This window comes from Scyliorhinus canicula, chromosome 1 (genome assembly GCF_902713615.1).
Source record: "Scyliorhinus canicula chromosome 1, sScyCan1.1, whole genome shotgun sequence".
NCBI classification, from domain to species: domain Eukaryota; kingdom Metazoa; phylum Chordata; class Chondrichthyes; order Carcharhiniformes; family Scyliorhinidae; genus Scyliorhinus; species Scyliorhinus canicula.
Window position 1 is genome coordinate 131,991,367 of NC_052146.1, and position 18,199 is coordinate 132,009,565.

Consider the following 18,199-nt stretch of genomic DNA (forward strand, 5'->3'; position numbering starts at 1 on the left):
AGACTTGCTGAGATTTTCCAGCATTGTCCCTTTCGGTCGGTTCTTACATTCGCCACCGGAGCCTGATATAGCAACCGGACCCAATCCACAAATCTCTGCCCAAACCCAAACCTGCCCAGGATATCCCATAGGTTCTTCCACTCCACCCGGTGAAAGGCCTTTTCTGCATCCATAGCTACTACCACCTCAACCTCGCGGCCCTCCGCTGGCATCATTATAACATTTAAGAGCCGTCTAATGTTGGATGTCAGGTGCCTACCCTTCACAAATCCCGTCTGGTGCTCCCCAGTTACCTCCGGGATATAGTCCTCTATACGTGTGGCCAAGATCTTTGGCAGTAATTCAGCATTCAAAGGGGAGATCGGCCTGTGTGATCCACAGCTCTTTGGGTCCTTATCCCGCTTCAAGATAAGAGAGATCGATGTCTGTGACAGCATTGGCGGGAGCGCTCCCAGTTCCTTAGACTCATTAAAGGCCTTAACCAGGAGCGGCCCCAGTAACCCAGAAAACATTTTGTAGAATGAAATGAAATGAAAATCGCTTATTGTCACGAGTAGGCTTCAATGAAGTTACTGTGAAAAGCCCCGAGTCGCCACATTCCGGCGCCTGTCCAGGGAGGCTGGTACGGGAACTCCACCGGGTATCCATCAGGTCCCGGGACCTTACCCGATTGCATCGCCCCCAATTCGTCTATCACCAGTTGGGCCCCCCAGTCCTTCCATCAACTCCTCATCTACCTTCGGGAACTCTAGTTACCCCAAAAATCGCTTCATACCCTCCTCCCCGGCTGGGGGTTCCGATTTATAAAGTCGACTATAGAATTCGCGAAACACATCATTTACCACCCCGGGGTCCACCACCACCTTCCCCCTCGTATCCTTTATTTTCCCAATTTCTCTCGCCGCCTCCTGCTTCCTCAGCTGATGTGCTAATACCTACTAGCTTTCTCCCCATATTCGTATATCGCCCCTTTTACCCTCCTCAGCTGCCCTTCTGCCTTACCTGTGGACAGGATCCCAAATTCCATTTGAAGTCTCTGACACTCTTTCAGGAGCTCCTCTTCCGGAGACTCCGCATATCTCCTGTCCACCTGTAAATTTCACCTACCAGCCTGTCCAATTCCGCCCATTCAGTCTTCTCCCTGTGGGCCCAAATCAAAATAAATTCCCCTCTGATAACCGCCTTCAATACTTCCCAAACCACCCCTGCCGTGGTCTCCCCTGTGTTGTTGCTCTTTATGTATCCTCGAATGGCCTCCCTCAATCACTCACAAACCTCATCCTCCGCTAACAGCCCTACATCCAATCTCCATTAAGGACGCTGGGTCTTTCCTGTGCTCACTCATTGGTCTATCCAGTGTGGGGCGTGATCCAACACCACGATTGCTGAGTATTCAGTGCCCTCCACCCCCGCCAACAGCGTTTTGTCAAGTATGAAAAGGTCTATCCTGGAATATACCTTGTGCACGTGGGAGTAGAATGAGTACTCCTTGCTCCTTGGCCTCCCGAATCTCCACGGATCCAGCTCCCCAATGCGCTCAATGAACCCCCGCAGCTCTTTCACCATTGTTGATACTTTTCCTGACCCGGAACTCGACCAGTCTGGTCTCGGATCCAGGACTGTATTAAAATCCATGTGGTGAATGTAATATATAGATGTATATATGTTAATTCACACTGTCTTTGTAAGCGCAGTAGCGCTATCCTACCACTAGGGGGAGTAGCGCTAGGAGCACTCAGGAACTTGTACTGGGCTCCACCCTTGGCTCCGCCCATGACTCCTCCCCCTAGTGCAGCTGTATAAATACCCTTGTCCAGAGTCAGCCTGAGTTCACTACGAATTCATCAACGGGTAACAAGCTGGCTCTGAAGTAAGTCGATTAAAGCCTAGATTCATATCGGAAACACGTGCCTGGTGAATTGATGGTTCCATCAATTTAATCGATTTAAGAACAGTAAAGATCGATTATGGAATCGGCCCTCAAGCCTGGACGCCTGGAACTCGACCCGCAGGATGCAGAGGCTAAAGAAATCTTCTCCCACTGGATCCGGTGCTTCAAGGCCTACCTGGCAGAAGCGAGCACAGCCGAAACGACAGAGGATCAGAAGCTAAGTCTACTGCACGCGAAGGTGAGCCACAGAATCTCTACGCAACTAAACTCGGCCAGTTCATATACTGCGGCGCTAGCAGTTCTCGATAAAATTTATGTAAGGCCCATTAATGAAGTTTACGCTCGCCATGTGTTCACGACTCGCCGCCAGCGGCCTACGGAATCACTCGCCGAATTCCTATGGGAACTCAATAATTTGTCCAATGACTGTAATTACCAAGCGGTTACCGCGGCTGAACACAGGGAATTGGCGGTACGTGATGTTTTTGTAGCGGGCCTCAGGTCTAACTATGTGCACCAACGACTGCTGGAAAAGGGGGCCCAGGACTTAGAAACGACTGTGGAAGCTGCTACGACGATGGAGGTCTCCTTCCGCAGCCTTAACTCGTTCCCCGCGGACCCTGCGACCCCATCATGGGCCCCCGACCAGCGGCTCCCCCAGGCCTGTGCTATGTGGCCGCTCAGCCACCATGCTGCCCCAGCCAGCCACCATGCTGCCCCAGCCAGCCACCATGCTGCCCCAGCCAGCCACTATGCTGCTCCAGCCAGTCACTACGCTGCTCCAGCCTGCCATTTCTGCGGCCAGAACCAGCACCCGTGGCAACACTGCCCGGCCCGCAACGCGACCTGCAGCAGCTGCGGGCGAAAAGGCCATTACGCAAGAGTGTGCCTCGCTAAAAGGGCCCCAGTTTCCAACTCCCCAGTGACTCGAAGTAATCGCTCCCCTCACTCGCAGGCCCGCGGGGCCCGAAACGCTGCGGCCTATGCCCTGACTCCGCCCCCTCCAGCCACGTGCGATCCATGGGGGCCGCCATCTTGGTAAACCTCCACCACGTGGCCGGCCACTTGCGACTCATGGGGGCCACCATCTTGGACGCCATGTTCCTCGCCGCCCGCCACGTGCGATCCACGGGCCCAATCGGCATCTCCGCGCTCGGACAACTCTATGGAAGACTTCGAATTGGACTATGAACTCAGAGGGCAGTCATCACGGGGCCACTCCAGCACAGCTGATCGAGCCGCCGACTACCCGCAACTCAGCGCAGAACTCAGAGGGCAGTCATCGCGGGGCCACTCCAGCACAGTTGATCGAGCCGCCGACTACCCGCAACTCAGCGCGGTCACCCTGGACCAATCACGACCAAAGAATCTACGAAACTCGATGGCAGAGGTCCATATTAACGGGTACAAAACGCCATGCCTCTTCGACTCCGGGAGCACGGAGAGCTTCGTACATCCAGACCTGGTAAGACGCTGTTCGCTCACCATTTTCCCCGTGCAGCAAACTATCTCGCTCGCTTCAGGCTCCCATTCGGTCCAGATCCAGGGGCGCACCGCCGCGACACTCACAATCCGAGGCGCTAGCTACTCGAAATTTAAACTTTACATTTTGCACGAACTCTGCGCGCCACTCTTATTAGGCCTAGACTTCCAATGCAACCTCAAGAGCCTCACCCTCAGCATCGGAGGGCCCCTGCCCCCACTCACGATCTGCAGCCTCGCTACGCTGCGAATCCCCCCCCCCCCTCCTCTTTTTGCCAATCTCACTAAGGACTGTAAACCCATAGCCACTCGTAGCAGGCGGTATAGCCTGCAGGATAGGGTATTTGTCAGAGCAGAGGTCCGAAGGCTACTCAGTGAGGGGGTTATAGAGGCCAGCAATAGTCCCTGGAGAGCTCAGGTGGTGGTCGTTACCTCCCACACAGTCATTAGGGCCCTGCATAGCATCTTCACCCTGTTTGGTTTCCCCACCTACGTTTACAGTGACCGGGGTTCGTCCTTCATGAGCGACGAGCTGCGTCAGTACCTGCTCGACAAGGGCATTGCCTCGAGCAGGACTACCAGCTACAACCCCAGGGGGAACGGGCAGGTGGAAAGGGAGAACGCGACGGTCTGGAAGACCGTCCTACTGACCCTCCGGTCTAGAAAGCTCCAAGTCTCCCAGTGGCAGGAGGTCCTCCCAGACGCGCTCCACGCTATTAGGTCCCTTTTGTGCACAGCGACCAACCAGACCCCTCACGAGAGGCTCTTCACTTTTTCCAGGGGCACTACCACAGGGGTCTCACTTCTGGCATGGCTGAGGACACCGGGCCCCGTACTCCTGAGGAAACACGTCAGGACGCACAAAACCAACCCCCTTGTTGAAAAGGTGCGCCTGCTCCACTCCAACCCCCAGTACGCATTCGTCGAGTTCCCTGACGGCCATCAGGACACAGTATCCCTCCGGGATCTGGCACCCGCCGGATCCAGCGCCCCCCCTACCCCCACAGAAGTACCTCTCACCCTACGCCCCATGCTGCCACCCCCTTGCCCTCCCGAGCCCACGAGCTCGCTCCACCAGTTCAGCGCCCCCAGTCCCCGGTCGAACCAGGAGAGTATGAAGCTCGGATACAACCCTCCCTGGAGTCCGCCATCGTACCCCAGCACACTACACCCATCCAGCCACCGCAAGAGGCTGCAATCCCGGTGCTCCGCAGATCACAGCGGACAATTCAACCACCGGACAGACTGACTTTATAGACCACCACCCCCGCCGGACTTGATTTTTTTTGCAGGGGGTGAATGTGGTGAATGTAATATATAGATGTATGTATGTTAATTCACACTGTCTTTGTAAGCGCAGTAGCGCTATCCTACCACTAGGGGGAGTAGCGCTGGGAGCACTCAGGAACTTGTACTGGGCTCCACCCTTGGCTCCGCCCATGACTCCTCCCCCTAGTGCAGCTGTATAAATACCCTTGTCCAGAGTCAGCCTGAGTTCACTACGAGTTCATCAACGGGTAACAGGCTGGCTCTGAAGTAAGTCGATTAAAGCCTAGATTCATATCGGAAACATGTGTGGTGAATTGATGGTTCCATCAATCCACCCTCCCCCCCATAATCAACTGGTGCAGTTGAGGTCCGGAATCGTCCTCAGCACCCTCCTGACAAACGCGACATCATCCCAGTTTGGGGCGTATATATTCACCAACACCACAGCCATTCCCTCCAGCTTCCCACTGACCATAATAAATCTTTCCCCCTGGTCTGCCTCTGTCTTTCCCACCTCGAATGCCACCTTTTTATTAACCAGAATTGCCACCCCGCCTTGTTTTAAAGTTCAATCCTGAATGAAACACCTGTCCAACCCATCCTTCTTCAGTCTAACTTGGTCTCCCAGCTTCAAGTGCGTCTATTGCAACATGGCCATGTCCGCCTTCAGCTGCCTCAAGTGTGCGAACACACGGGCTCATTTGACCGGCCCATTCAGTCCACGAACATTCCATGTGACCAGCCTGGTCGGGGGGCATCCTACCCTCCTCCCCTGTCGATCAACCATGACCTTTTCTCGGCCAGCCATTGGCCCATGCCCCACACCTCACCTGGCCCGCCCCCCGGCAGCTACCGTCATCCACTCCCCTCCTCCAACACCCAAAAAGTCCCCTCCTCATCAGCAGTTTACCCCCCCCCCCCGCCCACCCTTCCCCCCCAACCCCCTTCCCCGCATCGCAACCCCCACATTAATCTTCTGCTGACCCCCACTTTGTTTCTGCGAACTAGCCCTCCCAGCTAGCCTGGCAGCTGCTGGCCCGGTGCCTAGCATCCTATCACCTGCTGGTTCCCCTCTCCCCCACTCTCAGTATAAGTTCCCAGAACAATGGCAAAAAGCACAAAAAACAAACAAGCAATCCCTCCCAAGGATCAAGCACAAAGACCCTCCCCTCTTTCTTTAACAAAATCTTATCTAGTCAAACACTTTCAAACAGAGCCAGATGGAACAGACCAAAAAACAAGAAAAAGGAGTTGTACATGCAGAATCTCAAACAACGTTTTGAACATCACAAATTAAATTCCAAAGTTAAAAGACTAAGGGCGGAATTCTCCACTCCCCACACGGCTTGGGAGAATCGCGGGAGGGTCTCCCGACATTTTTTACACCCCACCTGGCGCTCCCGCGATTCTCCCCCCCCTCGGAAAAATCGCCGCTCGCCGTTTTTCACCCGATGGGCCGAGCGGCCGGCCCTTCACACCCGTTTCACCACGGCAGCAACCACACCTGGTTGCTGCATTCGTGAAACGGGCGCCAGATGCCCATTTGGGGCATCTAGGGGCCTGATTTGGATGGGAGCACCTCGACTGTGCTCCAGAGGGGTCAGGCCCGCGATCGGTGCCCACCGATCGTCGGACCAGCGTCCAAAACGGACGCACTCTTGGCGGCTTGATCTTCTCGGGCGGCGGTGGAGAAAGATGGCATGCGCGGGTTCGTGCCGTCTGCGTGGTGATGTCTTCCGCGCATGCGCGGGTTGGAACCAGCAACCCGCGCATGCACGAATGACATCATGAAAAGCGGCGCTCGCACGTCATTTCTGGAGGCCAAGGTCGCGGCCGGAAACGACGGGGCCCGCTCCTAGCCCCCCGGGTGGGGGTGAATTAGGTGCGGGGAGCGGGCCCCGAGGCCATCGTGAACCACGGCCGAGTTCATGACGGCCTCCGCGATTTTTGGCCTTAGCGGAGAATACCGCCCTAAGGTTTTTACAAAGCAAAACATCACTTCTAACTCAGTTCTCCACAGTCAAGGTTCAAGGTCCATGTTTTCCCACCAGGTTATTGTCCTTCATAAAGTCCGTCACGTCTTCCGGCGAGCCAAAGTACAGCTCCCGACCCTTATAGGTCGCCCATAGATAGACTGGGTAAGCAGACCAAACTTTATTTACTTCTCATACAGGGCCGCCTTGACTTTATTAAAACTCGCCCTCCTCTTTGCGAGTTCTGCTCCCAAGTCCTGGCACACCGGAATCTCAGCATCTTCCCACATGCACCGTTTTATCTGCCTGGCCCATCTCATGATGCGTTCCTTATCTAGGAACCGATGCAGTCGTACCACCATCACCCTCGGGGGCTCACGCCCCTGGGGCTTACATATAAGCGTCATGTGGGCCCGGTCCACCTCCAACTGCTTGAGGAATGCACCCTCCCTTATCGGTTTCTCCAGCATCTTCCCCACATATGCACCGGCATCCGATCCTTCCTTCCCCTCTGGCAGACCAATGATCTGGATATCCTGTCTCTGAGAATTGTTCTCCAGGTCCTCCATTTTCTCCAGCAGTCATTTCTGTTGGTCCTGTAACATCCCGATCTTCGATGCCACAGCTGTGGACTGCTCCTCTCCTTCCGCTGTGAGCTCCTCCCGCTTCTGGATCGCCTGTCCCTGGGTCGTCAATCTCTCCTCCACACAATCGACCACCGGTCTAATTGAGTCCACCGCCTGGGCCAGGTGCTCCACATACTCCTTGCGATGTTGCGTGAACTTCTCAGTCAAGACGTTCACCATTGAGCTGGCAAGGTCAGACCCTGCATCCCTGCCATTGCCTCATTCAAACTCTGGTCCTCACTTTCAACCAACTTTTGATTCCTCCTTTTTCGATTTTTCCCCAGGAGCAGCTTCATAAACTAGGGGTCAGCTCCTCTTCTCACTTTTACACCTTTATTTTTGAAAAATTCCTACGGAAATCCAGCTTAAAAGCCACGAAAAGAGGGGTGGCACGGTGGATCAGTGGTTAACACTGCTGCCTCACTGCACTGAGGACCCGGGTCTGAATGCTGGCCCTGGGTCACTGTCTGTGTGGAGTTTGCACATTCTCCCCGTGTCTGTGTGGGTTTCACCCCCACAACCCAAAGATGTGCAGGGTAGGTGGATTGGCCATGCTAAATTGCCCCTTAATTAGAAAAAAATAATTGGGTGCTCCAAATTTATTTTTAAAAAGTCACGAAAAGACGACCAAGAGCAGGAGCTGCCAAATGTGCGACCTTTCACTCCATGGCCACCATGAGAAGTCCCCTTCATTGTTACTTACAGCGATGTACAATTCATCAAGTGCCTTCTTGACATCCACATGGGGTGGGATATAGACCGCTGTGATGATGGCAGAAGTGAACTCTCATGGAAAGTCGTATGGGCGTCTTTCACAGTCAGGTATTCCAGGTCCACATCTGAGCACCATGAGGAGTTGAGCAAACAAACCCCTCCACCCTTTCCTTTGTCCGATGACGCCGTGTGATCCATCTGGTGTATTGGGAAGCCTCAGATTGTATGGCACAGTCCGGTGAAACAGGAGTGATCCATGTCTCTGTGAAACAGAGCATGCAGCAGTCTCGGTGGTTGCTTCTGGATGGCTCCGGGATCCAATGGGATCTTGTGGAAGGCAGGTGGTTGCATCTAGCGGGTTGCGCTTTCAAGGTCGTTGGGAGGGCATGTTCGCGATCTGGTCGGGCCCCGGGTTTCCGCAAGGCGGATCTACCTTTTGGCATGTTTGGGTCCTCACGTGGGGTCTTCGCTTTGGGGGTGTTTATTCTGGCTTTGGGTCACTGGCAGGGTCTTCCCAGGTCAGGTTGGACAAGATCACGTGGTCGGTTCCAACGTTGGTGGTCATGTCGGGTGTTCTTGAGATCGGGCCTTGGAGTATGCCTGGCTGGGCCTCCATGTCGATTCTCCTCTTCTCTATCTTCCGTTAAGTCCGAGTGAAGGACGAGCCACTGAGGGTTGGGTCTCGTGGTCGGGTCAGGCGTTCCAGGAGCCGGGGGTGCTTCTAGGCCGGGATAGGTGCTTTGGGAGCCTGATGGCTTCCTACGCGAGGTTGGGGTCGGGCCTCTTCGCAGGACTCTTCTGCTTCCAGGTCAATGTCATGGTCGGGTCGCTGGAGGAGTCCTGCCAGTTCCTCGATTCAAACCGCGAGCAACACAGAAGAGGAATTTACAGTGCTCAAAATGGAAGCATCGTCACAACGCACACTCACAGACTCCACCAACACAGAGACATACACCTCAGGATCACAATCTGGTGAGCACATCACTCTCTCTGATCCACTGCAGGCAGAGTCAAGGATGTCCCAGCCCTCAGAGGATTGCTGGTCATGCCTCAGTTGCTGGAAAACACATGCCAAGGTTAACACTGTGAGGGTGGTGACGGCGATGGAGACCTTGGACCAAGACTTAGGTCCTGCACTGCTGCAGGACATACACTCCATGCTCCAGGCACTTGCTGGGATCCATCAGTGCCAACACCAGAGGATGCAGGGCTTCTTGAGTTCACTCCAGCTGTTCCTCTATATCAAGAAGGAAGCCAGGAACCCTCAGACACCCATAGGTGGAGGGTCAGCTGATCCACATCCTGAGGTCATCCACCCAGTTGCCTCTGGGAGGAAGGGGTATCCCACCCATCCAAATCCCCTCTTCCTGTAACTGCTTCAGCTCCAACTCCACAGGTAGAGGAGGTGGCACTGCCACACAAGAGGACCCCAAAAGCAGTCCAGGTTCCTCCAGGTCTCAGTCCTTCAGAGGAGGCTTGCCAAGGTCATCATAGACAATAGGGCATGGCACACAGCAGGCTGTCTCCACCTGCACTGTTGGGGATATACCTAGATGTAGTGGCAGGGTTAGAAAGGTTAAAAAGTGCTACTTCCACAGTGTGGGCATGGATGTTTAGCATTTGTTCATAGTCAGTTACAAGCAGCACTCACCACACTAGCAACAAAAGCATCAGGAATATACAAAAGCATTTCATAAATGACGTCATCGGGTAGCCCATTTGGATGAATGCCTTGCACCAGGTCCCGCAGCGTCTTCTTGCTTCAAACTGGATTGCCTTCTGGACTCATACATTCCACTGAGCCCGGTACTCCAGAACCCAGGTATCTTAGAAAAAATTGTCCTTCTTTCCGGCTACAGAAAAGGAAGAAAATAGCAACAGCAGCCTCCAAGCATTTGCAGCCATAAGCAGCAACAAGAAGCAAACACAACCTGCAGCTGTGAAGTACTCCCATAACTTCAATGGCAAATCCTTATTTGCAATAGTATTCAGCTGTGCAGCCAGAGGATGCTCACAGTCAGAGGGAGCTAAAGTTACCTTCACCATATAATCATTTTCTGAAGCTCTGTCCTGGAGGTATTTGGTGGGACACACAAGCAGCAGCTGTAGTTGCCCCTGTTCTTCTTAGTAATAATCTTTTTATTATTGTCACAAGTAGGTTTACATTAACACTACAATGAAGTTACTGTGAAAATCCCCAAGCCGCCACACTCCGGCGCCTATTCGGATACACAGGGAGAATTGAGAATGTCCAATTCACCTAACAAGCACATCTTTTGGGACTTGTGGGAGGAAACCGGAACACCCGGAGGAAACCCACGCAGGTACGGTGAGAACGTGCAGACTCCACACAGACAGTGACCGACCCAAGTGAGAATCGAACCTGGGACCCTGGAGCTGTGAAGCAACAGTGCTAATCACTGTGCCACCGTGCCCCCCTGTTGTGGGTATACACAATATTGGGGGATTACCTTTGGGACCCTCGGGTGCTGAAACCCTCAGCCCAGGGGCAACACCTGACCAATGGCACTCTGTCGCCTGACCAGGTCCACCCCACCCCCTCCCAACTCCCCCACCCTCCTGCCTGCCCCACCCAGCAGTGGGGCAGCCGCTCCAGTGCGCCTTGGCTGCATGCCCAAAAATGAAAATACTACCCACATTCGGCGATCTCCTCAACAGCCATTGTGCTAGGTTCCCATTTTTAAATAGGAATGCGAAATGTGCCCGTGTGACCTCTCACTGGGGGCCAGTCAGTTCCCAGGAGGCCATTAGATTGCGCTTCTATCTTGTTAATGAGATGGAGATTGGACTTAATGGGGTCAGTTGACGTCTTGCCATATCTAGGTGGGAGCGGAAACCTGCCAACGGACGTGGGCTGGTTAGATCATGAACCGATGTGCTGCCAGTGTGGACCATGATTTCAGCCTCTCCCTTAATTTGTCTGCTTTTTGCAAAACGTAAATGGTCCTTAACTGGACCATAACATATCCTTGTTATTTACTGTCTTCTGCTCTCTACTCTATCCCAGACCTTCCTTTTTGTCCTTCCTCCTTATCCCACTTTTCCTGACATATAACCCATAACTTTTGTATCTTTCTTCAGTTCTGAAGAAGGATAATATTTGACTTGAAACTGTAACTTTGTTTCACAAATGCTAACAGACTTGCTATGTATTTCCAGCACATTCTATTTTTATTTCAAATTTCAAGCATGTGCAGCATTTTGCTTTTAATTATTTTATATTTTTGTAGTACATCAAACGGTCTGTTGATCTTTATGGATGTTATCTTCATCTTCAGTTGGGTTTACATATTGAGTATGAACAAATGGAAGCTGGAGTATGATTTGTCTGAGGTAAACCATTTTCTCATTATTGTTGTTATCTTTACACAAATACATGTAAATAAATGCAGATAAAAATGTATTTTAAAATGCCTATTTAGTTTATGTACGAAGTATCAAGCCAGAAGATCATAATTCCCAAAATGTATTTCATACTTCGACGCTTGCGTTAACTTTTGCCCAGCATATAGATTGGATGTTGTGTTCCAATTCAGATAATTCAAAATAAACTTGCCCCATTTTAACTGTATTTCCAATTAATGGACTGCACAAAAGTGAAGATGAAAGTCAAATGCAGGAAATAATATGAGAAAAATATGTTTCTATAATGGACTAAAGATAATCCACTTATCAAAGGGTCACCTGGACTCGAAAAGTTAGCTCTTTTCTCTCCCTACAGATGCTGCCAGACCTGCTGAGATTTTCCAGCATTTTCTTTTTGGTTTCAGATTCCAGCATCCGCAGTAATTTGCTTTTAATTGACTATCATCAGTGATTCAACTTTCATTTACTGCATTCAAAGATTAGACCCTAGAAATTCAGTCATGTTGCAAACAAGTATTAAATGGTTTCTGAAGCCTCCGATACTGTGTGCAGGATCTGTAATTTTGTAACATTCTGCAAGTGGACTGCTCTCTATCGTTGTGTGGCCCCAAAAATTGCCACATCTTTCTCACCCATCACCCATACCAGAGGCGGAATTACAGTTTATTTGGCCCCGCCCTCACCTTCCATTTTGCCCCCCCCCCAACCCCACACCCCTCCTGACCCCATTCACCCCATTCCAAAGAATGCAAAGACGGAAGCCACAAAAATGCACAAATTGATCACAGCTTTTTCACTTCTAAAAATACCTTTGTATGAATAATTTTCATTCAAATCCAAACTTCCCACTGTCAGAATTACGATTAAGATGGTCAATATTGCGATGTTTGAGTCTTGAGGCGAGCAAACATGGAACTTGCTGATAAGCAACAAGATGGAAAGATCAACCAATGGTATCACTGCAGCACAGGCCAGTGCAGGACAGAATGAGCCAGTGCAGTGTATGAGCAAATACTACAATCAAAAAGATGCATATGTTCGTAAACGCAAAGAAGCTAATGCCGCAAATTCAGTGAAGTCCAAGGCTTTGTCTGTCAGGATTCCGTTCTTTGTCCTATCGACTTTCCCAAGGCCATTCTTTTCAGCGATGGTGATTCGAACTACCAGCATGTGACCAGCTGCCACCATTATATCAGAACAGCAATGGTTCATTTTGAAAATCGGCATTTAAAGAAGAGAATGTGGAAAAAGGACAGATTTTAAAGATTTTCATGCTTGATCCCTTGTTGGCCTGGTAATTTAGAGAGTTTTTTTTCTACAGTTTCTCTTCACAAATAATCAGATATATCATCACAGGTAAAATCTTGTAAAGACACTTTCAATTGTCAATACTGCAGAACTTGTCAAATGTTCTTGACTCACCGTACTTCGCAGATAAGTTTTAACACTTTTCAAAACAGAAAAAGAACGTTCATCGGAAACATTTGTGGCAGGTATTTTAAAACATATTTTCAGAATGTTTTCCACATTTGGAAAGGTTGCCTGCCAACCACCACATTCAAGTCTGTATAAATCAGCTGGCGATTGCGAAGCGATGTTCTTGGGTGGGGTTCCATGAGAGGCCAGGCTCAAGGGTATAATGGGTGACTAAGGAATGGGTTGTATCCCTGCCTCATGTGGAATAAAGACCCACTCACTTGGGGAAGCACGACTGCATTGTGAGTAGAACCCAATACTCAGGCAGCAATTTGAGGACAAAGGTGTTAACCTGCACTTCTCTGGGAGGTTGGACTGTCAGCAAATAGCGTGTTGGGTTGCGAACTGGGAGAATGAGGGTGCCCTCCAGGTATGTGTTTATCAGGCTAATTGCAGGCGTCACTTTAATCAGCTGTGCATCATCTGTCAAGAGATGGAGTCATTTTCCTCATATGCTACCTCACCCTTCATTGGCAAGTCAACTGTACCAATGAAATCTGAAGAACTAAACATCAGTGTCACTGTTTGGAGTCCCAAGCACCTGGTCAAACTTGCCATAAACAGGTCAAGGCAACAGGTGATCAAGGGAGTCAACCGACCTGACTGTCTGCCGTTGACCAGAGCTACATTTGTGGTTGAGTGTCCCTGTGAAGGGAACATGCAGTGTCCACAGGCACCATTGAGGCCTTCTGGCCTCACAGAACTTGGGGACCTTTATCAACCCTTTTGATCGCATTTTAATTTGATGTTTTAAGTTTCATTTATGATTTGTTAATGTTAAGGCAGTGTCCCTTTTAGGGGCCACCCTTTTAATTTGTCCCTCCATTTATTTAATTTAGTCTATTTAGTCTTGTCAAAATAGTTGGAGTCCCAAGCATTGAACTCCAGTGCTTATACAAGAGATAATCACACACAGATTGCACTGATATGTTGCAAGGCTTCATGCTTCAGACCATCATACTCATCCAGTTCTAGATCATGATGGGTGACATTCTTTAAGTCCCCTTTGTGGATTCAGATGCTGGTCCCATGCATCCACTCAACTGCCCTGTCTCCTAATGCAAGTTTATGTTGCGGTAATCACACACAGATTACACTGATACTCATGAATTCCCACGAGTGCCTGCACCAATTAAAAGTCTAAAAATGATCATGAAACCGTTGTTGATTGTCGTAAAAACCCATCTGGTTTACTAATGTCCTTTCGGGAAGGAAATCTGTCGTCCTTACTTGATCTGGCCTACATGTGACTCCAGAGCTACAGCAATGTGATTGACTCTTAAATGCCCTCAGCGATGGCCAATATCTGCTGGCCCAGCCAGCGACACCCTCATCTCATGAACAAATTTTTTTTTAAACCATGTGGTTGAAGCCCTCAGGCATGCTGGTCATACCCTCATCCATGGAGTGGACATTCACCGCCATGGAGTGCATGCCCTGCACAAGGTCTCCACGGTGGACGCCACCCAAACCGAGTTGGCCTCAGTGATGGCATCATCTGCTCGGACAGAAGGCAATTGGCCTCCTCCAGTCAGCCTTATAGTCTGAGGCAGGATGCTGTCATCCCTTCCTGACTCTCGCGACTCTGTCTTTGCAGTTCCATCAGCTTGGGGATGAGCAGACCTAGGGGCACGTTATCGGCCAGGTGCTCAGCAAAGTTCCTCTGAGTGCCGGGTCCCTGGGACGTCACTGCCTCTGCCTGCTGTGGATCACCAACTGTGAGGTACTCACCAGTGAGTGATCCAGAAGCCTGCCTATTAGTTAATCCCACCGAAATGTATCTCCGTGGGTGCAGGATGGGGTGACAGCTTTGACGTCTCTCCGAGGGTGAGATCGGAGAAGTCTGCCTCTAAGCTCCTCTGCTCTGGCTCTTCCTGGGTGCACAAGGATGGTCCGGCTGATCGACTGTTTGCCTTGCAAGGGAAGTGTGATGGCATTCTTCTATATGGGGGATTAATTGTGCGAGATTTTTACTCACATGAGTTTTTAGGTATGACTGTGCCCTGAGGATTCTAATTTTTCCTCGCTGCCCCAACTTCGCGATCAGCACAGGCACGGTTAGGCTCCTTCCCAGTTAGTTCAAGCACTCTCTCCTTGTGTGGGGTCACGTTTCTGGGCTCTGCATGACTCCAGGTGGCTGCGCCATCTCATGCCGGTTGTAGTCCAGTTTGTCCTGCCCCGATACAAATGGGGAGATTATAGGTGGCAAAGCTACCAGTTTTGATGGTTGGGAAGTGGCGTATGTGGGAATGGAATGGGAGCAGAGTTGTGAGGAGCGAACTTGATATTGTGGGGAGGGTGGGCACCATGGGCATCCTTGAGGTCAATCATTGACAGATCACCTTGGAGGTGCGAGGGATGGGTGAGGAGGTGCAGTGAGAGTCTGGAGGTGGCAGACCTAGCCTGGCCGCACGAAGAAAGTAATTCATCTTCCTCCTGCACTGCTGCCCCATCGTCTTCTGCAGAGTGAGGGCATTGACCAAAGCAGCAATTGCCTCCCAGGCAGTGATGGTGACCCTGCAGGTGAGCCTCTTCCCATATTGCGGGTAGAGTACACCCCGCCTCTGCTGAATTCCATTTAGAAGTCTGGTCAGGGCTTCCTCGGTAAAATGTGGAACATAGAACATAGAACATAGAACAGTACAGCACAGAACAGGCCCTTCGGCCCTCAATGTTGTGCCGAGCCATGATCACCCTACTCAAACCCACGTATCCACCCTATACCCGTAACCCAACAACCCCCCCTTAACCTTACTTTTATTAGGACACTATGGGCAATTTAGCATGGCCAATCCACCTAACCCGCACATCTTTGGACTGTGGGAGGAAACCGGAGCACCCGGAGGAAACCCACGCACACAGGGGGAGGACGTGCAGACTCCACACAGACAGTGACCCAGCCGGGAATCGAACCTGGGACCCTGGAGCTGTGAAGCATTTATGCTAACCACCATGAGCTGGCTAACATCATAGAATTTTTTTTTTTTCATCATAGAATTTACAGTGCAGAAGGAGGCCATTTGGCCCATCGAGTCTGCACCGGCTCTTGGAAAGAGCACCCTACCCAAGGTCAACACCTCCATCCTATCCCCAGAACCCAGTAACCCCACCCAACACTAAGGGCAATTTTGGACACTATGGGCAATTTATCATGGCCAATCCACCTAACTTGCACATCTTTGGACTGTGGGAGGAAACCGGAGCACCCGGAGGAAACCCACGCACACAACCTGTGACTCGATTCGGTGATCATGCCTCACTGTTGCTGACCTGGGTCCACTATTGCCGGCGCCCAGCACAAACCTGCTCACCTTGCCTGTTTGGAGGGTGACCTTATGGCTTGATTTGATGGCCACAACCCGCTGTTGCTGGCCTGGGTCCGCTCGGCACAAATCTGCTTGGTTCCTCATGGCTTGATTTGCAAACCTCAGCAGCCACTCCACCTCTCATCATGGTATTGTGTGTGCACACCTCAAGTTAACCATTACCAGTTTTCTCACTCATTCAGACTCACCAGAGTCTGATTTTGCTTTGCATTTGCTGTTGCCAAGCTTGTTTGTATTTGTTGAGCCTATCAGTAAATGCAGAGTAATCAGCCTCCAATTGGATGCCCAGTGCACCAGCCCTGCGAGAGGGAACTCCATTGTACAGGGCCTTGTGCCTAGGCATTATGTGATGTTCCACACTGAGTCACTTGGTGGACACTGATGCCCCCAGCTGAAAGCCACCACTGTATCCCTCCTGAACATTGCGATCTCCCATTCATTTGTTCCATGCTCCCCATTCCCCTCCCTACGTGCTTGAAAGCAGCTACTATTCCAGCAGACGTCCAATCTTCCCTTGCACCTCACCAGTGAAGTACCTGCTGCTCTCTATAACTCACTTTGAGCGGCACTTTGAAACGCATCTTCAAGGTTAATAATCAATTTCTGTGCCCGCTGGCACCCAAAAATGGACATAACTAAATTTCTAAGTCCATGTCTGAATCCAGAATTTAGGTGATAAGCAACAATCAAATGCTGTCCAATTGCATTGTAACTTTTTGTCTGTATTTGCAGTTTGGGGTCCAGATATCAATAGTAATATTTTTGTCATATGTCTTTCTAGGACTGGTTTGTAATTGCACTGAGTATCTTCTGCATTATGGCGATGCTATATGTAATATATGCAGAGATGAATCAGTTCTTAACATTAAGGAATCAGATACGAAAGTGGAAGAATTGGAGGAGAAGTCAAATATTACAAGATCAAATTTTCTGCCATCCTCGTTGGCCCCAGGTACAGGAATTAATTGGATAAGGAAAGAGCCATGACTCAATTTATTATTTCCTGCAGTGATTATACCTTATTTTCCCTCAAGTCTATTAGTTAGGTTACAGTTAAAACTTTGGGAAAGAATAACCAGCTGTGCTGCATCTGAAAGGCAGCACGGCATGGCACAACGTGACTGACAGTTGGCAGGAGATCCCTCTTCCAGGATCTAACCAGTTCGCCACAGCTTGCGAGATCTAATGGGATCTTGCGAGACGTTGCTATGTGAATCCCACCTATTGTGTGCCGACTAACTTTTTGGCAAATCTGCATATGAGAGCGAGAGAGCTAGTCTCATTCTAATATGCATTCGCACGATGTACCCAAGGCATGGAAACTAGCTCTCTCGCATTGGAGATCTTGGATGAGCGGCATTCATAAAAGTGAGCAGAGGGCAATTAAAAAAGCAATAAGGGGGGAGAAGATGAAGTACGAGTGCAAGCTAGCTAGTAATATAAAGGAATATTGGAAGAGATTTTTTCAATATATAAAAGGTAAGAAAGAGGCAAAAATAGACGTTGGACCACTAGAAAATGTGGTTGGAGAAGTAATAATAGGAAACAATGAAATGGCAGACAAACTGAATAGTTACTTTGCATCAGACTTCACGGTGGAAGACACCAGTGGGATGCCAGAGCTCCAGGAGAACCAGGGGCAGAGGTGAGTGTAGTGACCATTACTAAGGAGAAGGTTCTAGGGAAACTGAAAGGTCAGAAGGTGGATAAGTCACCTGGACGTGATGGACTACGCCCCAGGGTCCTAAAAGAGATAGCTGAGGAAATTGTGAAGACATTAGTGATGATCTTTCATGAATTACTGGAGGCAGGAAAGATCTCAGGGGACTGGAAGGTGGCTAATGTAATGCCATTGTTTAAGAAGGCAGAAGACGGGAAATTATGGACCGGTTAGCCTGGCTTCGGTCATTGTTAAGATTTTAGAGTCTATTATTTAAGATGAAATTGTGAAGCACTTGGAAGTACATGGTAAAATAGGACTGAGTCAGCACGGCTTTGTCAAAGGAAGGTCATGTCTGACAAATCTATTCGCGTTCTTTGAGGAGGTAACAAGCA

General features: G+C 50.3%; 1 protein-coding gene across 4 annotated transcripts in view; it reads left to right on the top strand.

Annotated features, from left to right (window-relative positions):
* The window catches only part of LOC119967483 (transient receptor potential cation channel subfamily A member 1-like), a 645,844-nt gene that overhangs the window by 301,043 nt on the left and 326,602 nt on the right, over positions 1–18,199 (top strand). For 3 of the 4 annotated variants that reach the window (XM_038800105.1, XM_038800113.1, XM_038800122.1), the window contains exons 11-12: positions 11,207–11,309; positions 16,926–17,096. In XM_038800105.1, coding sequence (XP_038656033.1) covers positions 11,207–11,309; positions 16,926–17,096 — 274 coding nt within the window. The remainder of the gene's footprint in view (positions 1–11,206; positions 11,310–16,925; positions 17,097–18,199) is intronic. The other variant, XM_038800133.1, reaches the window with a different exon arrangement.